The 18,059-nt window shown below is 39.0% G+C and overlaps 1 protein-coding gene and 1 long non-coding RNA gene across 3 annotated transcripts in view; one reads left to right on the top strand and one right to left on the bottom strand.

The window, feature by feature from the left end:
* Positions 1 to 4,740, top strand: part of LOC148736226 (uncharacterized) — a 6,462-nt gene extending 1,722 nt beyond the window's left edge. Inside the window, exons 3-4 of the long non-coding RNA XR_015998367.1 lie at positions 1,874 to 3,365; positions 3,962 to 4,740. This is a non-coding gene — a long non-coding RNA (uncharacterized LOC148736226). The remainder of the gene's footprint in view (positions 1 to 1,873; positions 3,366 to 3,961) is intronic.
* Positions 5 to 18,059, bottom strand: LOC111339319 (uncharacterized). 2 transcript variants are annotated; one of them, XM_088751919.1, is made up of 17 exons: positions 17,712 to 18,059; positions 13,198 to 13,275; positions 11,622 to 11,709; positions 10,858 to 10,908; positions 10,096 to 10,131; positions 9,527 to 9,585; positions 7,401 to 7,453; positions 6,400 to 6,527; positions 5,660 to 5,761; positions 5,021 to 5,100; positions 4,341 to 4,433; positions 3,944 to 4,122; positions 3,131 to 3,351; positions 2,946 to 2,994; positions 2,436 to 2,520; positions 2,124 to 2,207; positions 5 to 1,575 (listed from the first exon to the last, which is right to left on the bottom strand). In XM_088751919.1, exons 1-17 carry the CDS (start codon positions 17,792 to 17,794, stop codon positions 1,485 to 1,487), a joined length of 1,560 nt encoding a protein of 519 aa, XP_088608045.1. In that variant the 5' UTR covers positions 17,795 to 18,059; the 3' UTR covers positions 5 to 1,484. The 2 variants fall into 2 exon arrangements, with proteins under 2 accessions (XP_088608045.1, XP_088608046.1); XM_088751920.1 differs by having other exon boundaries at positions 883 to 1,575; positions 2,436 to 2,499; positions 17,712 to 18,058.

Here is an 18,059-nt window from a genome sequence, read left to right as displayed (position 1 = left end):
AGACTTGATGGCGCGTGCTTTTATTCTGAATAAACTGAGCTGACTGGTTGAAAAAACAAATCACCGATTTGTCGAAAAATAAACGTTTACATAAAACGTTTTCATTCAAAAGCCATTCAACTGTAAATTTGGAAGTAACACATTTTCAATCTGCACTCATAGTTTTGCACCCGTGTTACAAACTTGCACCTTTGTGAAAAGAGAACTACACTCTTCTAGCTTATCAGAACTGAGTAATTTTTACATGTATGCCACTATTAAACAATTTATCATATAAGGGGCAAAATTACTGAAATGTGATTGATCAAGACAGGGCATTTTTTCTTAATTTTTGTCATTGCCCCGGGCAAAATTACTTGAAAATGATTGGCTGAAAATCGTTTAGCAACGGCTGCCAAGGTAAAGAAATTTTCGTTTGTTTTGTAACAAAGGCGTCCCGTTTTGCGCGAGATCAGTAAGAAAACATATTGCCCTTATATTATAAACAAGTAATCACATGGTTCCTCGTAAAATTAAGGATTAATAACACTTGTGTTTTCGGAAGTTGCAGAAATTGCCCTCGTCGCTGCGCGACTCGGGCAATTTCAGCAACTTCCGACAACACAAGTGATAATAATCCTTAATTTTCCTCGGCCCCATGCGATTACCTATACGTATTAAGCTTTCAATCTAGGAACAATTGTAACGGATGTAACTCGTGGGAAAGTTAGGCATCAAACAACTTCAGGCAAAGTCGAAGTGATTTTCAATTTTGCCTATTGCACACAAATACGTTTCTTTCAAACAGGCAAATGTCAGTCTGCGTCTGAAGTTCGAATCGATATTCAGTAAAAAAATTATGTGCTCGGGCCAGTTACACAGCTCTTACCATATAATGACGACTTTCTCTTCTTTCGACAATTTACTTCTAAAAAATACAAACTTTTCACACTATAACTTTTGTTCTATACGTTATACACTGATATAATTACAGCTGTAAAGTAAACCTAGCTTCATAGACCACTTTCATAAATGGCTGCCGGATTAATATTCTTTTGTTCAAATTTAAATTAGCCCTTCTGGCCTCGTTATCCAGTACAAAATTCAAAAGAAGACATTATCTCAAGCGAGGCGAGAGGGGCTAATTTAAATTTAAACAAAAGAATATTAATCTGGCAGCCATTTATGAAAGTGGTCAATGAAAGTGTAAAAATGAAACATGAAACATTTTAATGCCCACTCTTGCGTACATGTATACTAAATAGAAGATTCTACACCTCATCTCTGTACATCCAAGTAATAAAAATAATAATACTTATCATCATAAAACATCACGCCAACATTTTCAAAGCTACCAGCTTAATCATTTACAAAAATGTTTAAATCGTACTAGAAGGAACTAAGATTTATCAGTCGCCATGAAACCTTTGACACAGCGGTGATTCTGTGTAGATGACATCGCCATGAACCCTCTGACATACCAGTGATTCTGTTTGATGACATCGTCATCTTCTCTCCTCTGATCCAATGAATAACTCGTTCACCAGATAACAAGTTTCCATCATTTCAGATCCTGTCACCTGTTCGAATTCAGGTCTAGAAAGGGAAAAATGTATAATAGGCATAAATCTTCTCTTCTCCTTTTAAGTATCACTCTTTCTGACTAGCTTGTAAATGTTTTTCTTAATACATACATAGGTTATTGACCACTCCCCATAGGGGCTTTTCAGGGCCAACACCCCACTCATCCCACCCAGGGGAGGACATCCACCACACAGTAATCTCGTGCGTTAGAAATTAGCGTCTCCTACCCCTAACCCTGCAGGAGACGGGCCTAAGGTTTATTCGTCCCTATCCGAGAAGACTAGAATATCTATTCAATTCTTGTTTATAGGAAGGTGGCAAATTCTCCATAATCACACGCCAGAAAAAGGAGAAGGGGGATCGTGGAAGAGGATGAGCACCCATTCCTATCTTTAGAATTTCCAACATATCGTAAACTTTAACAAGACCTGAAATGAAAATATATTCCAGAACTTTTCAATCTTTTTTAACACAACCTGTTACTCCTACCCTACCCCTCACCTACTAAGTTTATCACCAAGGACTGTACACCTGCATCCTTCAATTCAAAACACTCCTACCTTTGATCAGTTTCCAACTCTCCTCTGGCAAACCTCTCCCGTACTTCCTCAAACATTTTTTCCCCGATGACTGTTATAACATGCCTGAAGAGAAAACACAACAAAACAATCTTACGTTACCACAAGGGCAATAAATTCAATCAGAAGTGATCAAAGATGGTCAAAAACAAAGACGATTATCTCAGTTTGCAAAAGGAACGGGGCATAGCTCTCGTTAAAAGAAAGGGGTTTGTTAAGGGCAGAGTCCAAATTAGTTGCTCAATGTAGTACATGACACAGCATAACATTAGCGCTTGTGTACAATCTACCTACTCTTTGAGCTTTTGTTTACAAGACAATGGCCCATCCGAGTCTTCAACGACTTCTTCTTCCGCTACTGTGACAAGAAAATTCAACACTTGTCGTTGGATAGACAAAAATAACAATCAATAATAATAGTAATGATAATAATAATAATAATAATAATAATAATAATAATAAAAATAAAAATAACAATAACAATTATAGATAATTTGTTAGTCGACCTTTTCATGTATTTCTCGATTTTTGAGAATTTTATCTTAATTTGCTTGTAAATATTTTTGATGATTAGAGTGAATAATCGTTATCATAGTGTGTATCCTCCAGTTTTCTTACATTTTTATTAGATATTTTAACACATTTTTTTCGACTTTCAAGCATTTTATTAACATATATGTCATTAATCCAACCATGATTTAGCAGCATGGAGCCATCTTCCATACTAGAATCTCTCCATAAGGACATGACATTTGCATTGGTTATTACAACTTGACTAATAGCCTAAATGGAAGCAACACTCACCTTCACCATCCTGAGCAGCTCTGGCATTGGTTAAAATGTCATCTAGAGCCTAGAAAAAAAAAAAAAAAGAGCATGATAAACCAACAATTGGATAATTCCATTTGAAAGAAAGTTAACGTTTTATGTATGCTCAAGGCCTGCAGGTTCACCAGCGTTTTTCAAATCGATGTCCTATTACAACCTACTTCTTCTTCAGAGTCATCTTCAAAGTCATCGGGGTATTCATTTTCTGGTTCCTCTTCCACTTCACTCTCTTTCAGTTTTGCAGCAGACAATGGCTTCTTTGGTGAGTCACCGTTCAGCTCCCTGTCATCATCGAATTCATCCGAGTAATCTTCGTCGTCCGAATCGTCGAAATCGTCGGAATACTCGCCAGGGTCTTCCAGCTGACGTATTGGACTGACGTCTGAATGTAACAAGGTGAAATAGTATCTTAGCAGATATTTTGTCATCACTCAGTACAAGAAAATCAATCTTCAAAACAGGGTTTAAAGTAAGTAGTAGGGACCTTAAGAAACCACGACGGCGACGGCAACGAGGACGTGGAAAACAAGAGATCTAATTGGCAGAACAGTAGCTCAGCACGTGCGTTTTGAAACTTTGTACATTTCATAGCCATCCTATGCAAAACAACAACGTGAAATCGCCAAAATTTGCGTCGTCTGCGAACCGAAACCGCGACGGCAAATTATTTTAATTTCCATTTGGAACTCAACGGCTACTTTATACGTCATGCGGAAGTTGAGCTGTGGCGCTGTATGAGACAGTAAGCTCCAGCAGCCATTTTTGAAATTCTAACTAAGAGTAGAAATTCATTTTTTAATCGAAGTCTTCCTTGGCGTCGCCGTCGTGGTTTCTTAAGGTCCCTATTATCTCCACATCAAACGTCTTTCCAACTCTAGCAGTCTGTAAGAACAACTGACTGGCCACCGTTATCACGGTATATGTACTTTGCCACAATGTGACGGCGTTGGTCACGTCCTGAACTTGTGTTATACCTTTTTTTTCCTCTGTAGGTATTGGCTGAAGCCCTCTGTTCATTGGCTGAGCTGACTTGCATCTGATCTTCGTCAATTTGCGGTTCACATCAGGGGATTTGATTCCTGTAGCCGACGATGGCCGCTGAGGCATGCTGGGAGACGTATTGCTACTCCCAGCTGGGGTCTTTAACAGCTGTCTAACAGAAAGACATAGATGGTAGTATCACTACACTTGGCAGAAATCGTCTTCTAGACCTACTCTGACTTTTTCTTGAGCTCTGTTGTCTAGCGATTAAACCACTCTTAGAATTTCGGCGAAATGACCTAACGTTGTTATTGTTGTGTGATGCCGTTAGAAGGGTATTTTGGTACGTTTCCCATAGAGAATGTAACACAGCTCAGTAAATTCACTTACTTCACATGCAACGATTCTTGGAGGTTTTCCTTTTCTTTGATGAAAATTGCGAGATGCTTTTGAACGAAAGGCAGGTTAAGGATTGCTCCAGCACTGGAAAAAAAAAAAAAAAGAAAGAAAAATGTGATAATATAGGAAAAAATAACTAAATAAAACGAAAATTAAGGCATGGCTTCACTTGAGTGTATGTTCGAATACAAAGCTAACATCAAATGATACAAGTCATCAAATAAAAAGTCTGCTCTAGAAACGTACGGGCACCAATGTTTTTTTTTCTTTAGGAAGTATTGGGGCAGTAACTGATTGACAAAGTATTTGACTGTAAAGTAACCTATGTAGTACTAGAAAAAATACACAGAGAACATTATGGAGAATATACATACTGACGTTTGTGTATAAAGTGTATTAGAGCGATCAGCGACAACGGCGAAAAAACGAACAGCGGGACAGAAATTTCTCGCAGCTCAAACACTAGTTTCAAGGGCTCCGCCGCCGGACGATTCAAGGCGCACACAAAACCGCCAGCTACGCACGCTATCCTTGGTTTTCTTGATTTTAAATTGAATCTGCTGAACCATGAACATAAGGGGCAAACTGCAAGCACGTTGCGAGGGAAGATCACGCGATTAGCGTTGAAGCACTTAACTTCCTTAGGCAAAGTCAAGTGAACTCTCACTTACGATGGTCTGTCATCCGGGGACTTGGCCAAAAGTTGTTTGATGAGTGCTTCTAAGGAAGACGAATATTGTGATGGGACGTCCTAGAGAGAAATTAAAACTGGTCATTGAACTGAGCTGATTGCGATTTGGTCTAAAAACATGCGTGATATCAAAATATTTCATCGATTCAAAATGGCTAGTTTGTTAAACTTTCTACTCTCCTCTTCTTCCTTTTTGTCTTTCATTTTTTTGAAACCCAATTGCTACATTCACAGGCCTTGAAATCTAATTGTTTTTGTTTTCGTTGTTATTGTTCTCTAAGTATTTCATTCTCTGCCGTTGAGAAATAGATTCTTGAGAGAAGTTAATTAATCGCAATGCTGAGAAAAGATTTCAACGACCACCAGTGACTTCAAAATGAAGAAAGGAAAACAAAAGCTGCGACACAAATGTGAAGCCCGTGCGTTTCGAGCCGGCCAGCTATATTAGCGCGCGAGAGGTTCCCAAGTATTCTTTGGTACCAGACCTCTTACGGACCTTTTGCATGCTTGCTGGTTCGCGCTGCTAGTGCCGCAGCATTCGCAAGCAATTAATCGGCACGGTCTAACATAAATCTTAACAAAAAAGGTATAAAGAAAGTAAATAAATTTCGACACTTACCCCGTGATCCACTTTGACAATCTTGTAGAACAAGCTGACAAAGTTTGTTGCCTCAAATGCATAACGCAACGCACACATCTCAAACAGAAGACAACCAAGGGCCTACGAAAGCGAAACAGTTTACACTCATCATTTCCTCGGTGACGCCCCAAAACTAGTCGTCTGTGAAACGATGTATATTTTTGCAAAGTTGGACAACAAGCGCTTGCAAATGTTCTTACGACATTGTTAGGTTTGGAGAATTTTCAATTTAGTGTAGAAAAACTTATCAAAGATTAATTTGTTTTGCTTTATTTCAATCTGCGATTGGTCTGGGAAACTAGCGCCAATTTCCGAACAAATCAGATGCAAAACGAAACCAATCGTGACTTGGTCGCCAGCGTTTTCCCGCGCTTTTTGTTTTTTACTTCGAGCTCTCATTGGCTAATGCTGATGTCAAACTTTCTTCTGATTGGTAGTTGTAATTACTTTGGTTTTGTTTCACTGACAGTTAATGGCAAACAGCTCTACTAGTGCTGACAGATATGCAACCTGAGAAGTACAAGTTCTTTCGCTCCTCAGATATTCTGCATTACTCATTATAACATTAACATTATAAACATTTTCTGGCTTTCTAAATCCACAGTTTCTCAGAATCAAGAGGACGTGACTGTTTAGTTGGAATTGGACTCTCTTATTGGTATGGGCCCATTACAGACCTTATCTAGCAAACCAGATTCACAACTCATCAATGCCCTTACCCAGACATCAGCCTTGGAGCTGTATGGCATATCCTGGCATAATTCAGGGCTCAAATAACAAGGAGTACCACAACAAGTTTGTGCCATGTCAAAAGTGTTCTCCATCATTCGCGCAATTCCAAAGTCACCTACGGAAATAAAAAGAAGAAAACACAGGTGAGAGAAGTGCCTATCTGCCTCTGTCTCCATCTATTCGTACTGGCGTCCACCTCTAGCCTATCTGTCTGTCTGTCTGTTGTCTGTCTGTCTGTCACCTAGCTGTCTGTCGGGCTGTTGTCAGTCTTTCTTTACGCCTCTTGCCTATCGGTCTGTCTGTTGTCTGTCTGTCTGTCTGTTACCTAACTGTCTGTCGGGCTGTTGTCAGTCTGTCTATGCGCCTCTTGCCTATCGGTCTGTCTGTTGTCTGTCTGTCTGTTACCTAACTGTCTGTCTGTCTGTTGTCTGTCTGTCTGTCTGTTACCTAACTGTCTGTCGGGCTGTTGTCAGTCTGTCTTTACGCCTCTTGCCTATTGGTCGGTCTGTCTGTCTGTTGTCTGTCTGTCTGTTATTGGTCTGTCTTTATGCCTCTTGCCTATCGGTCTCTCTGTTGTCTGTCTCTCTATCTGTTGTCTGTCTGTCTGTCTGTTGTCTGTCTGTCTATCTGTTGTCTGTCTGTCTGTTGTCTGTCTGTCTGTCTGTTGTCTGTCTGTCTGTTATCTAACTGTCTGTCAGGCTGTTGTCGGTCTGTCTTTACGCCTCTTGCCTATTGGTCGGTCTGTCTGTCTGTCTGTCTGTCTGTTGTCTGTCTGTCTGTTGTCTGTCTGTCTGTCCGTTGTCTGTCTGTCTGTTACCTATCTGTCTGTCGGGCTGTTGTCAGTCTGTCTTTATGCCTCTTGCCTATCGGTCTGTCTGTCTGCCTGTCTGAGACAAGTGAGGTCGTCGTCATATGCACATGATGGAACATTGGGAAGACTACCTTTCTACTTGGAAAGGGTAGCAATTAATAAAACACATATTGTCACCTATTCTAATAACTCCTTTCTTTGTCAAGAACACATTCTGTGATTTCAAATCCCTGAAAGAGAAATTAAAAGAAACGTGTTACTGAGGAAAGGTTCTGTTCAAAAAAAGGTGACAGGAATAGTTCACAACATCCTTAATTTCATCTATAACGGATCATCTGCTAACTCTTTTGGTAGTCTTTGGTTCGTTGGCTGATTTTTAAGTTCGATTTGCCACAAATTCGTTTTTTAATTTGTTGCCACCAATCACGTTGCTCCTTTTTCTGCCTTTAAAAGCACACACAACCCGCAATTCCCCTATTCGCTCCGACGAAGGGCTAACGCTCGAAACGTCAGCTTTTATAATCGTAACGGTGGCCAATTTACCATTTTCAACTTTGTTGATATATTCAAATTATTTTAATTTGTTGGTTAGGATTTCGATAACACTTCGTTTATTTGTATATTAAATCTTTTGTCAGGTTTGTTCATTGGTTAACATGTCTTTGATCGTTTCCCTGCGTTCGTTCGTTCGTTAGTTTGTTCGTTCGTTAGATGTTCGTTCGTTCGTTAGATGTTCATTTTTCGTCGGTCCGTTCATTCACTCAGCAGAGAGCCTATGGATTAGGAGTAGAGTAGAGTTCGCTTTGAAGAGAGAAGGGGGAGAGGGTGGTAAAAGGATGGGAAAAGAAGAGAGAAGGGGGAGAGGGTGGTAAAAGGATGGCAAAAGAAGAGAGAAGGAGGAGAGGGTGGTAAAAGGATGGCAAAAGAAGAGAGAAGGGGGAGAGGGTGGTAAAAGGATGGCAAAAGAAGAGAGAAGGGGGAGAGGGTGGTAAAAGGATGGGAAAAGAAGAGAGAAGGGGGAGAGGGTGGTAAAAGGATGGCAAAAGAAGAGAGAAGGGGGAGAGGGTGGTAAAAGGATGGCAAAAGAAGAGAGAAGGGGGAGAGGGTGGTAAAAGGATGGCAAAAGAAGAGAGAAGGGGGAGAGGGTGGTAAAAGGATGGCAAAAGAAGAGAGAAGGGGGAGAGGGTGGTAAAAGGATGGCAAAAGAAGAGAGAAGGGGGAGAGGGTGGTAAAAGGATGGCAAAAGAAGAGAGAAGGGGGAGAGGGTGGTAAAAGGATGGCAAAAGAAGAGAGAAGGGGGAGAGGGTGGTAAAAGGATGGCAAAAGAAGAGAGAAGGGGGAGAGGGTGGTAAAAGGATGGCAAAAGAAGAGAGAAGGGGGAGAGGGTGGTAAAAGGATGGCAAAAGAAGAGAGAAGGGGGAGAGGGTGGTAAAAGGATGGCAAAAGAAGAGAGAAGGGGGAGAGGGTGGTAAAAGGATGGCAAAAGAAGAGAGAAGGGGGAGAGGGTGGTAAAAGGATGGCAAAAGAAGAGAGAAGGGGGAGAGGGTGGTAAAAGGATGGCAAAAGAAGAGAGAAGGGGGAGAGGGTGGTAAAAGGATGGCAAAAGAAGAGAGAAGGGGGAGAGGGTGGTAAAAGGATGGCAAAAGAAGAGAGAAGGGGGAGAGGGTGGTAAAAGGATGGCAAAAGAAGAGAGAAGGGGGAGAGGGTGGTAAAAGGATGGCAAAAGAAGAGAGAAGGGGGAGAGGGTGGTAAAAGGATGGCAAAAGAAGAGAGAAGGGGGAGAGGGTGGTAAAAGGATGGCAAAAGAAGAGAGAAGGGGGAGAGGGTGGTAAAAGGATGGCAAAAGAAGAGAGAAGGGGGAGAGGGTGGTAAAAGGATGGCAAAAGAAGAGAGAAGGGGGAGAGGGTGGTAAAAGGATGGCAAAAGAAGAGAGAAGGGCGGGAGAAGAGTAGCACTTCCTTATTTTACCCAAAAGAGCATAGCCTTCTGGGTCTTGAGCCATTTAGTGTCTTGAACATTGCATCTTGTTCGGAATGGGCACCTTAGACAGGGTGTGAACTCAGCAAGTGCGGCCTTAATGCGTGGTACAAACATAGACTCCTCCTCGGGTGTCCAACGAACTCATGAGAAACAAGTGCGAAGTACGGCACCCTCTGGTTTTCAACAGAGAGACGTCTAGGTCCCTCTGTCTTACCATGACCTGTAAGGCCCCACGTGTGTGCATTTGTTTCTTGGTTCTTTCATTTCTATTTTGCATACTTACTTTGAAAGTATAAAGTATCTGCCATTACTTCAAAATTTACCTGTGAAGTACTTTCTTGGAGTGAATATGTTGCAGAGCCATAGTCATTTGAATAAACCACTGTTAAGAAAAATAAGCAAAGCAGAACAAATTTAAGTATCCTAAAATAGCTTGAAAAAGAAAGTAAAAATGAATATAAGAGGGATCTTGGCAGCAATGAACAGAAGTAGTGAAAACAAGGCCTACGAAACAAATCAGGCCTGTACAGGAGGTTGGTTGGTAATAAACTCATGAAGTGATGCGTATTGAAATGACTGTGAAAATAGGAAACATTATGTGACCTGCAGATTAGAAAATGAACATAGGAGCGATTTTCTCAGTAATGATTTAAACTACTAAGCAGCAGTGAAGTGCGGCCTGATTGATTTTCATATATTCACATTCATTTATTCCTCAATTCACGGGCTTATTAAGAACCAAAAAAATGAAAGAGTGCAAAAAAAAAAAAACCAACCATCACACCCATATCACATGATTTGTCATTCAGTCTATAAAATAAATAAAACATTTTTTCCCTAAGTGTTTATCTACACGAACTTTAACGACTGCTGTGGCTACATGTTAACTTACCTGCATTATTTGCTCCTCTGAAAATGGAGAATTTTTCTAAAAAAAGATTCAAACATAAAATTAAATGATGTACGGGTTCATAGAGGAAAAACATAATAATGATAATTGACAGTTGCCTTTTGAACACAACAAAATGGCTGTGGGTAAAAAAGATACAGATCAAACTGTCTGAAATACTTTGGTATTTTGTACGACTGTAGAAAAAGGATAAATACAATACTCAAGTCAGACACCAAGATAGGTAACATATAATTATATATTGATTTACTTAACAAATTATGCGGGAATATGCAGAGAATGTCCGATTATGCAGGTCCGCACCAGCGCATAATGCTAGAATCCCTGCATACTATAATCTTAACTAGGGCTGTCATTAAGTTTTGAAGCAGCCATTTCTTTGGGGGTATCACCCATGGCAGTGTCTGATATTAGCGCAGCATGTTAGCAATGGGCATCTTAATCCCTAACAATTGGAGTGAGCTCAGTGTTACAAGTTACTATTACAGCCCTTACTGACACTGTTATTACCCTTGAAACCCTAACATCAATTGCATATTCTCCATACTGTTCTGTATACATTCCCCAAGGTACTGACAAGGAGAATTTGTTTGACAATCAGGAGATTCCTATTAATTAGCAATCATTTCTGTTATTCTCAGGACCTTTACGGTTGATTCAAGGGTGATACAGTAAGAGGAAATCAGATATTGTAATTGTATTTGAGAATTAGTTATAGCATAGTTTAATTTTAAATGGACAAACCTCTCTAGCATTGACTATCTGATCTTGGAGAGTTCCCCCATCGCAAAAATCCTGCAAGACAAAGCATACACAACATGGAAAATAAAAAGACACCAATATTTCAATCAGGGGAAAAATTCTTATGTTGGCCGTCAATGATATCAAACTTCCAAACAACGTAAGTTACCAAAAAAATTCAAATTGTGAAAATAATGACACTGATCAAGGCTGTGCTCTAAGGCAAATTGAATGGAGCCCAGTGCTTTGAAACCATGAAATCCAGGGTGCCCAGCATATGCTTTGTATGAAAACATTAAAATTCCTGAGTTGCCCAAGAGCAAAAGTAAGGTGCCAGAGGCCACCAGGCACTGCTAGACCACAGCCTTGCTGACAATGATGTAATGCTGACAATGATGTAATGCTGACAATGATGTAATGCTGACAATGATGTAATGCTGACAATGATGTAATGCTGACAATGATGTAATGCTGACAATGATGTAATGCTGACAATGATGTAATGCTGACAATGACATCCTAGCCCTGTTTACACACCAGGTTCAGTTTACATCTTCCTCATACTGTTCTCTATATACATATTCCTAATGAGCTGACCAAGGAGAACTTGTTACACAATCATGAGATTCATTTAATTGATGATAATTTCCTTGGTTTATTCTTGTAAATATTTATTGGTATTAATTTGAGGTGAATCTTATTTTTAGGAGAAATGAGATGCTAGGTACACTTAGAGGTTAAATTAATGAAAGTGGTGAAATATTCACCTGTACAATACAAAGTAGCTCCTCTGATGAATCAAAGAAATATTCTTGTAATGAAACAACATGAGGATGTTTTAAATGGGCTAAAATGCTGTAAAACAAAAATAAAAAAATAAGTACATTTATGGTGCACTTGATTATGGCAAAAATTGTGACTATTTTCACTAGAAGATCTCATAATTATTTTTCTCCACATTAATCAGTATGTTACAGTACACACTACGGAATCGCAACCATTGAAAAGCGTCGCCCAGGTAAAGTGGAGTATCCATGATGCTTTGCAGGAGGAATGAGGTTGCAAAAGCTCACCGCCAGCTTCGGTCTCTTAAGATCTGAATTGATGAATTCCCAAACGGGAGTTGTAAAATTTCGCTTTGCGTCCGTTCAGAGACAATGGAGAGACAATGGAAGCAATTAGTATTGTTTGAAGGTGATGAAACGAAGTGTTGTTATGGTAAAGCTGAGTTGGAACTGAGCGTGTACATATGTGGAGCAGGAATTTACAACGTAGACTTAAGCTTTTCGAAAAGTAAATAGACTTTCCCGACGTGTTAATTAAGTGAAACTGACAGCAATAACGGGCCAAAAAGGAATCTGTAATGTTATTTTGCTTTCATGGCGAAACTGATGGTCGAACCTCGTAAATCTGCCGCATTTCTGTCTTAATGTATTTATTCGTCTATGAGCCGAACTCAGCTATAGGCCGAGACCCTAAACTTCGGTCTGTTTTAATTGGGTTCTTAAAACATGTGAACTGAAAATACTTGGCTATAAGCTGAGACCATATTCAGAGAATTCCATTCTCGAAAAAACTGAAATGAACGCAGATCTGAAGTTTCGAAACAGAAAAGTGTTTCAGTGCAGTATTGCTGTCGAAAAACAATTCTGAGATAACCAGAGAGTACGTCATCAGTAAGTCTATGGTCCAAGATTTTGGTAAAGTTTTATGAAAAAATCGCTCGGCTTGAATAAATAATTTTACATGTGATCGATTTTTAAACAATATCGCCTAATCAAGATTACAGCTATTCTTCTTCGATGAATAGCGCTATGTTTCGGTTGTCTGAGCAAGAAACAATACTTGCGAACACCGTGTACACGAGGGATTACATGAGTGACAGTCAGATTGACAGGCCTGCATGAAGTTACGCATGCTCTCTTTCTCTTTACTAGCTTATTTGCATTGTTCTGTGCGACGTTTTTCAATGGGTGCAATTCCGTAATGTCTGCCAAAACTAAAGGCCGAGGCACAAAACAACGGCACAAGGTTTGATAATTCATAATATCGTGCAAAAACTGAATTCAATAATTGTCTGAAGTTATGTTCTTTTTAACACTGCAAAAGAAGACATTTCCCTCTGAGTTTGCAGAGGTTTAAGAACACTACACAGACAAGGGGTTTGGAAACTAGGCAGACTTTGAATGCAACATAACCCAATACTGGGTATATCATGTCAACTTCCCATGCTATTGTATAGTTACTGTATGCTCTTGACCAATCAGAGTCTTTGTAGTAAGTCTAATGTATTATAGTAATAATCAGCAGATAAAAATAACTTGCACAAGTGAATGTCCGTACCTTGCTTCCTTTAACACAGCTTCTTTTGTTCTGTTCTTTTTATTTGGATCTAAAGTAATCTCTTTAATAGCAACCTGCCTAAGGAAAACAAATCAGCCAATCTATATAGACATATATATACATATATATATGTATATATATATATATATATATACATACATATACACATATATATACATAGAACTAACTGCAGACAGTATTGTTTCAGCCTTCTGGGCCTCATCAGTGCAGTGCTGATGCTAGGATGGAGGAGAACCGCGAGGGTCACCCCAAACGACCCAACATTTGTGGTGTCATCTAAGCCATGCCAGAGTGCTCAAACTAGAGTAAACTAGTGAGCATGCGCAATTGCAACAGCAATGACTCATCATAGGTAGAGCGCTCAATTTGGACATGAAAGCAAAGCTTTGTATGCCAAAGAGCTATATATATATATATATGTATGATGAGGCCCAGAAGGCCGAAACAGTACTGTCTGCAGTTAGTTACATATATTTAACAATTATTCCACGAGCGCGCATTGGATATGAGATGATAGATAGCCAACGAGGCGCGTAGCGCCGAGTTGGCTATAATCATCTCATATCCAACAAGCGCGAGTGGAATAATTGTTTTATTAAAAACGTTGAATTAAATTATTAAATTTTATTAAATTTTTAGCTCCCTTTTAATTTTAAGCTGACACGTACGCTTACCATATTTGTAGATTATGGTATATTGGCTGATATACCATAATGGCTAAGCCAATAAAAAGTCTTGAATTGCATTATCCAATGATCTAGTTTTTAATAAATATATATATATATATTGTGCATAGAAATAATATGTATATATATTAGCTGTGCGCAACCTGCCTAATAGCAACCTGCCTGAGGAAAACAAATCAGCCAATCTATATACACATATATTATACATATATATATTGTGCATAGCAATATATACACATATGTATATATACTAGCTATGCGCATTGTGCATAGCTCACTAGGCTTTCCTAGTTTGAGCACTCTGGCATGGCTTAGACGATACCACAAATGTGGGATCGTTCGGGGTAACCATATCGGTTCTCCCCCATCCTAGCATCAGCACTGCACTGATGAGGCCCAGAAGGCCAAAACAGTACTGTCTGCAGTTATATATATATAGATATAAAAAATTCCTCATCATATGCAGAACAAGGGCGGGCACCCTAAACAAAAGGAATGAACTGGCGAGTGCGTGCCGGCACTCAAACTAAATACTTGATAAGGCATGCTTACACCACCAGCTTAAAAAAGGATCGTAAGTCAACCAGTATCTTATGCACCTGACGAGAGAGGACTTTTTAACCCTTTCGAAACAGATCTGTAGTGCGAAGTTTTGATTTTTATTTTCCGAGACAATTGTTTATATAGAAGAAGTAATGTGGCACACAAGGATGAACCACTTCGAGCATAGGAAGACATATACTCATATACTCAATAAAAAATCTAGAAAGTTAAAAAAAGCCTTTCATATATATAGATATAACAATTTAACAGTCTTCGAGCCAACAGGGACGCCGCACCAAAAGGATCCAAAAGGATTCGTAGTCCAAACCTCAATAATCAATGAGATAAGTAGTATGGCATATGAATAGTATGGCATAAAAAGGTTACTTTTTAGATTTTTTAGTGAATAATAAATTATGTCTTCCTTTGCTCGAAGTTGTCCGTCCTCATATGCTATACTACTTATCTAAGTATGTATTCAACAATTATTCCACAAGCGTGTGTTGGATAATTATGAGATGATAGATAGCCATAGAGGCGCGTAGTGCCAAGTTGGCTATAATCATCTCATATCCAACAAGCACAAGTGAAATAATTTTTTTATTAAAAACGTTAAATTAAATTATTAAATTTTATTACATCATTTAGCTCCCTTAAATTTTAAGCTGACGCGTATGCTTACCATATTTGTAGATTATGGTATATTGGCTCATATACCATAATGGCTAATAAAAAGTCTTGAATTGCATTGTCTAATGATCCAGTTTTTAATAATATATATATATATATATATATATATATATATATATAATATAGCCGCTCCCGCCTACCAGAAAGCATTAAACACAAGTGGTTACAGCTACACACTCCACTACGAACCAACACACACACAAAGTCGCAAGAACCGCCAACGCCACAACATCCTCTGGTACAACCCGCCTTTCACCACGAACACCAGCACTAACATCACACATAAATTCCTCACGCTGATTGACAAACACTTCCCCAAAGATCATAAGCTCCGCAGAATTTTTAACAGAAACACAATCAAAATTAGTTACAGCTGCATGGACAATACAAAACAAATCATCGACAACCACAACGAAAGAATCCTCACCTCCCATGTAAACACACGCCACCACCAAAACTGACACCTCTACCACAAACAACAACAAGAAATGCAACTGCCAACAGAAAAACTCATGCCCTCTAGACGGAAACTGCCTCCAACTGTCATATACCAAGCTACCATTACACGTAAAGACAACAGCACGACAGACACATACATCGGGCTCACTCCATACGACTTTCAGTCGCGCTACAACCACACCTCATCATTCCGACATGCAAAACACCACAACTCCACCGAACTCAGCAAACACATCTGGACAGTGAAAGACAACATCAATTAATCCATCACCTGGCCCATCCTATCTTCCCACCTGCCCTACAACAGCTCAAGCAAACGATGCAACCTATGCCTTAAAGAGAAATTCCTAATCATCTGCCACCCAGACCTATCAACACTCAACAAAAGTAACAAACTCGTCTCTTCCTGCCGACACAGAAACAAAGCACTCCTGCGCAACAGCTGACTTGACACTTTTCGCACTGCATAAACCATGTTAATTAGCAATTAGTGTAATATATAAGTGATGGTGTCGCATTATTCTGCCATTAATAATCCCCTGATGAGTGGGCAACCACGAAACAGGTCTGTAGGGATGTATATGTAGTTGTTTTTCTGACTACCACACATTATATATATATATATATATATAAGAAGAAATGTGGTACACGAGGTTGGACAACTTCGAGCAAAGGAAGACATATGCTCAATAAAAAATCTAAAAAGTTTAATAAGAAACGTTTTGCTCCGAGACCTTTATCAGTTGTAACACAATAACTTACAAACTCCTTAATAGGTTTACAAAGAGGGCATGATGACACATATTCACAAAAACAGTAATTACTACATGAAAAATTATCACAATTTACGAGATAAAACAAACACAGACATATAAAAACTGTCGAATCCACTGAAAATGTTAAGGAACCAGCATTGAAATGAGGCGAGAATTGTACCAAAATTCTCAATCAAAGCTGAGACCAGGACCTCTGATGCCCACTCAATTTGAAAAAATTCTCCACATTAATCACGATAGTTTATTCTTTTTTTTGGAGTGAAATTCCTGGCACTTATTCAAGCCGAAAGGTGCCAGAGAGAACAACTGTGCACTCCAATAATTATGCTTCTTTGTTAATTAAAAGTTTCTCAATGTTACTTGAATTGTTTACAGTCGCCTGCACTTGATCAATGCATTGGAATGAGAAATCGCTTAAATCATCAAATCATATTTAAGTGATTTCTCATTCCAATGCATAGTAACAAACATAAATACATACATACATACACACAATTTACACACATACATACATACATACATACATACATACATACATACATACATACATACATACATACATACATAATGAAGTCCTCGGTATAATGAACGACATTTTTCAGCCCAGCTAAAGTTACCGTAAAATGTATGCCACAGAACTTCAGAGCCTCAATATAACAAACCTCGATACAACAAAATCCTAGTTATTACAAACACAATTTAGAAGCGCTAACGTATACAGACAGCCTGATATAACAAACAAATGTTAACACCTGACCAAAGACAACTGCGAAACAGACCTACAGTGCAGTACTATACTGTAGTGTTCTGTTGTTTAATACTGTACACACTGTTCATGTTCAGTATGACAAGTCAGGCACAAAAGCAAATGAATTTCTGCGCTCTTTCTCTTATGAGAAAAGCACATTTTAACGAAAGACAACATTTGAGGCAATTGGAAAAATTAAGGTTTTGATTAATGTACAGCCCTGAACTGTGTACTGTAGCTTCATATAGATAAGCACTTAACGTCACCACACACACACACACACACACACACACACACACACACACACACACACACACACACACACAAAAAAAAAAAAAAACAATAACAATTATTGTTAACCAATTACCTCAATATAACGAACATTTTGATTGCTTTTCCGCAAATTTGTGAATCGAGGTTTTCGATATAACGAACCCTCGATATAACGAACCAATTTCCCCAGTCCCTTGGCATTTCGTTAAATCGAGGTTCCGCGCTGTACTATGTTAACGCAAGCCAAACCAAAGTTAACAAGTAAACAATGACAACAGTCATTTATTGCACCAACAACTGGTAAAACTGTATACATACTTTCCACTTTCCTTCTCGGCCGCTAGAAGTACTTTTCCACCAGTTCCTTTGCCAAGGGTTCTAATAATTTCATATCTTTCCATTATCGATTCTAAAGGATTCCTTGTAGTAGTTTTCCTTACTATACACTTATGTCTATTTTTCAGTGCATTGAACGCTTCTTGCCTCTAGTGAGGTCCACTTGGGTACCAAATGAGCACTATTCCGAGTAAATCTCGAGGATAAGAACAAAAACCTTGATATTTCACGTCTTCCATCGGCCAAACAGTAGCTCTGAGTGATTTCCTTTCACCAATCGAAGCCTTTGGTGGAGTATCGTTTTACGTCTCCAATGTAATCAAGCGATAA

The sequence above is a fragment of the Stylophora pistillata genome, chromosome 3 (genome assembly GCF_964205215.1).
Source record: "Stylophora pistillata chromosome 3, jaStyPist1.2, whole genome shotgun sequence".
Taxonomy (NCBI): domain Eukaryota; kingdom Metazoa; phylum Cnidaria; class Anthozoa; order Scleractinia; family Pocilloporidae; genus Stylophora; species Stylophora pistillata.
Note: the sequence above shows the minus strand (reverse complement) of the source record. Positions and strands in the feature narration are given on the sequence as shown.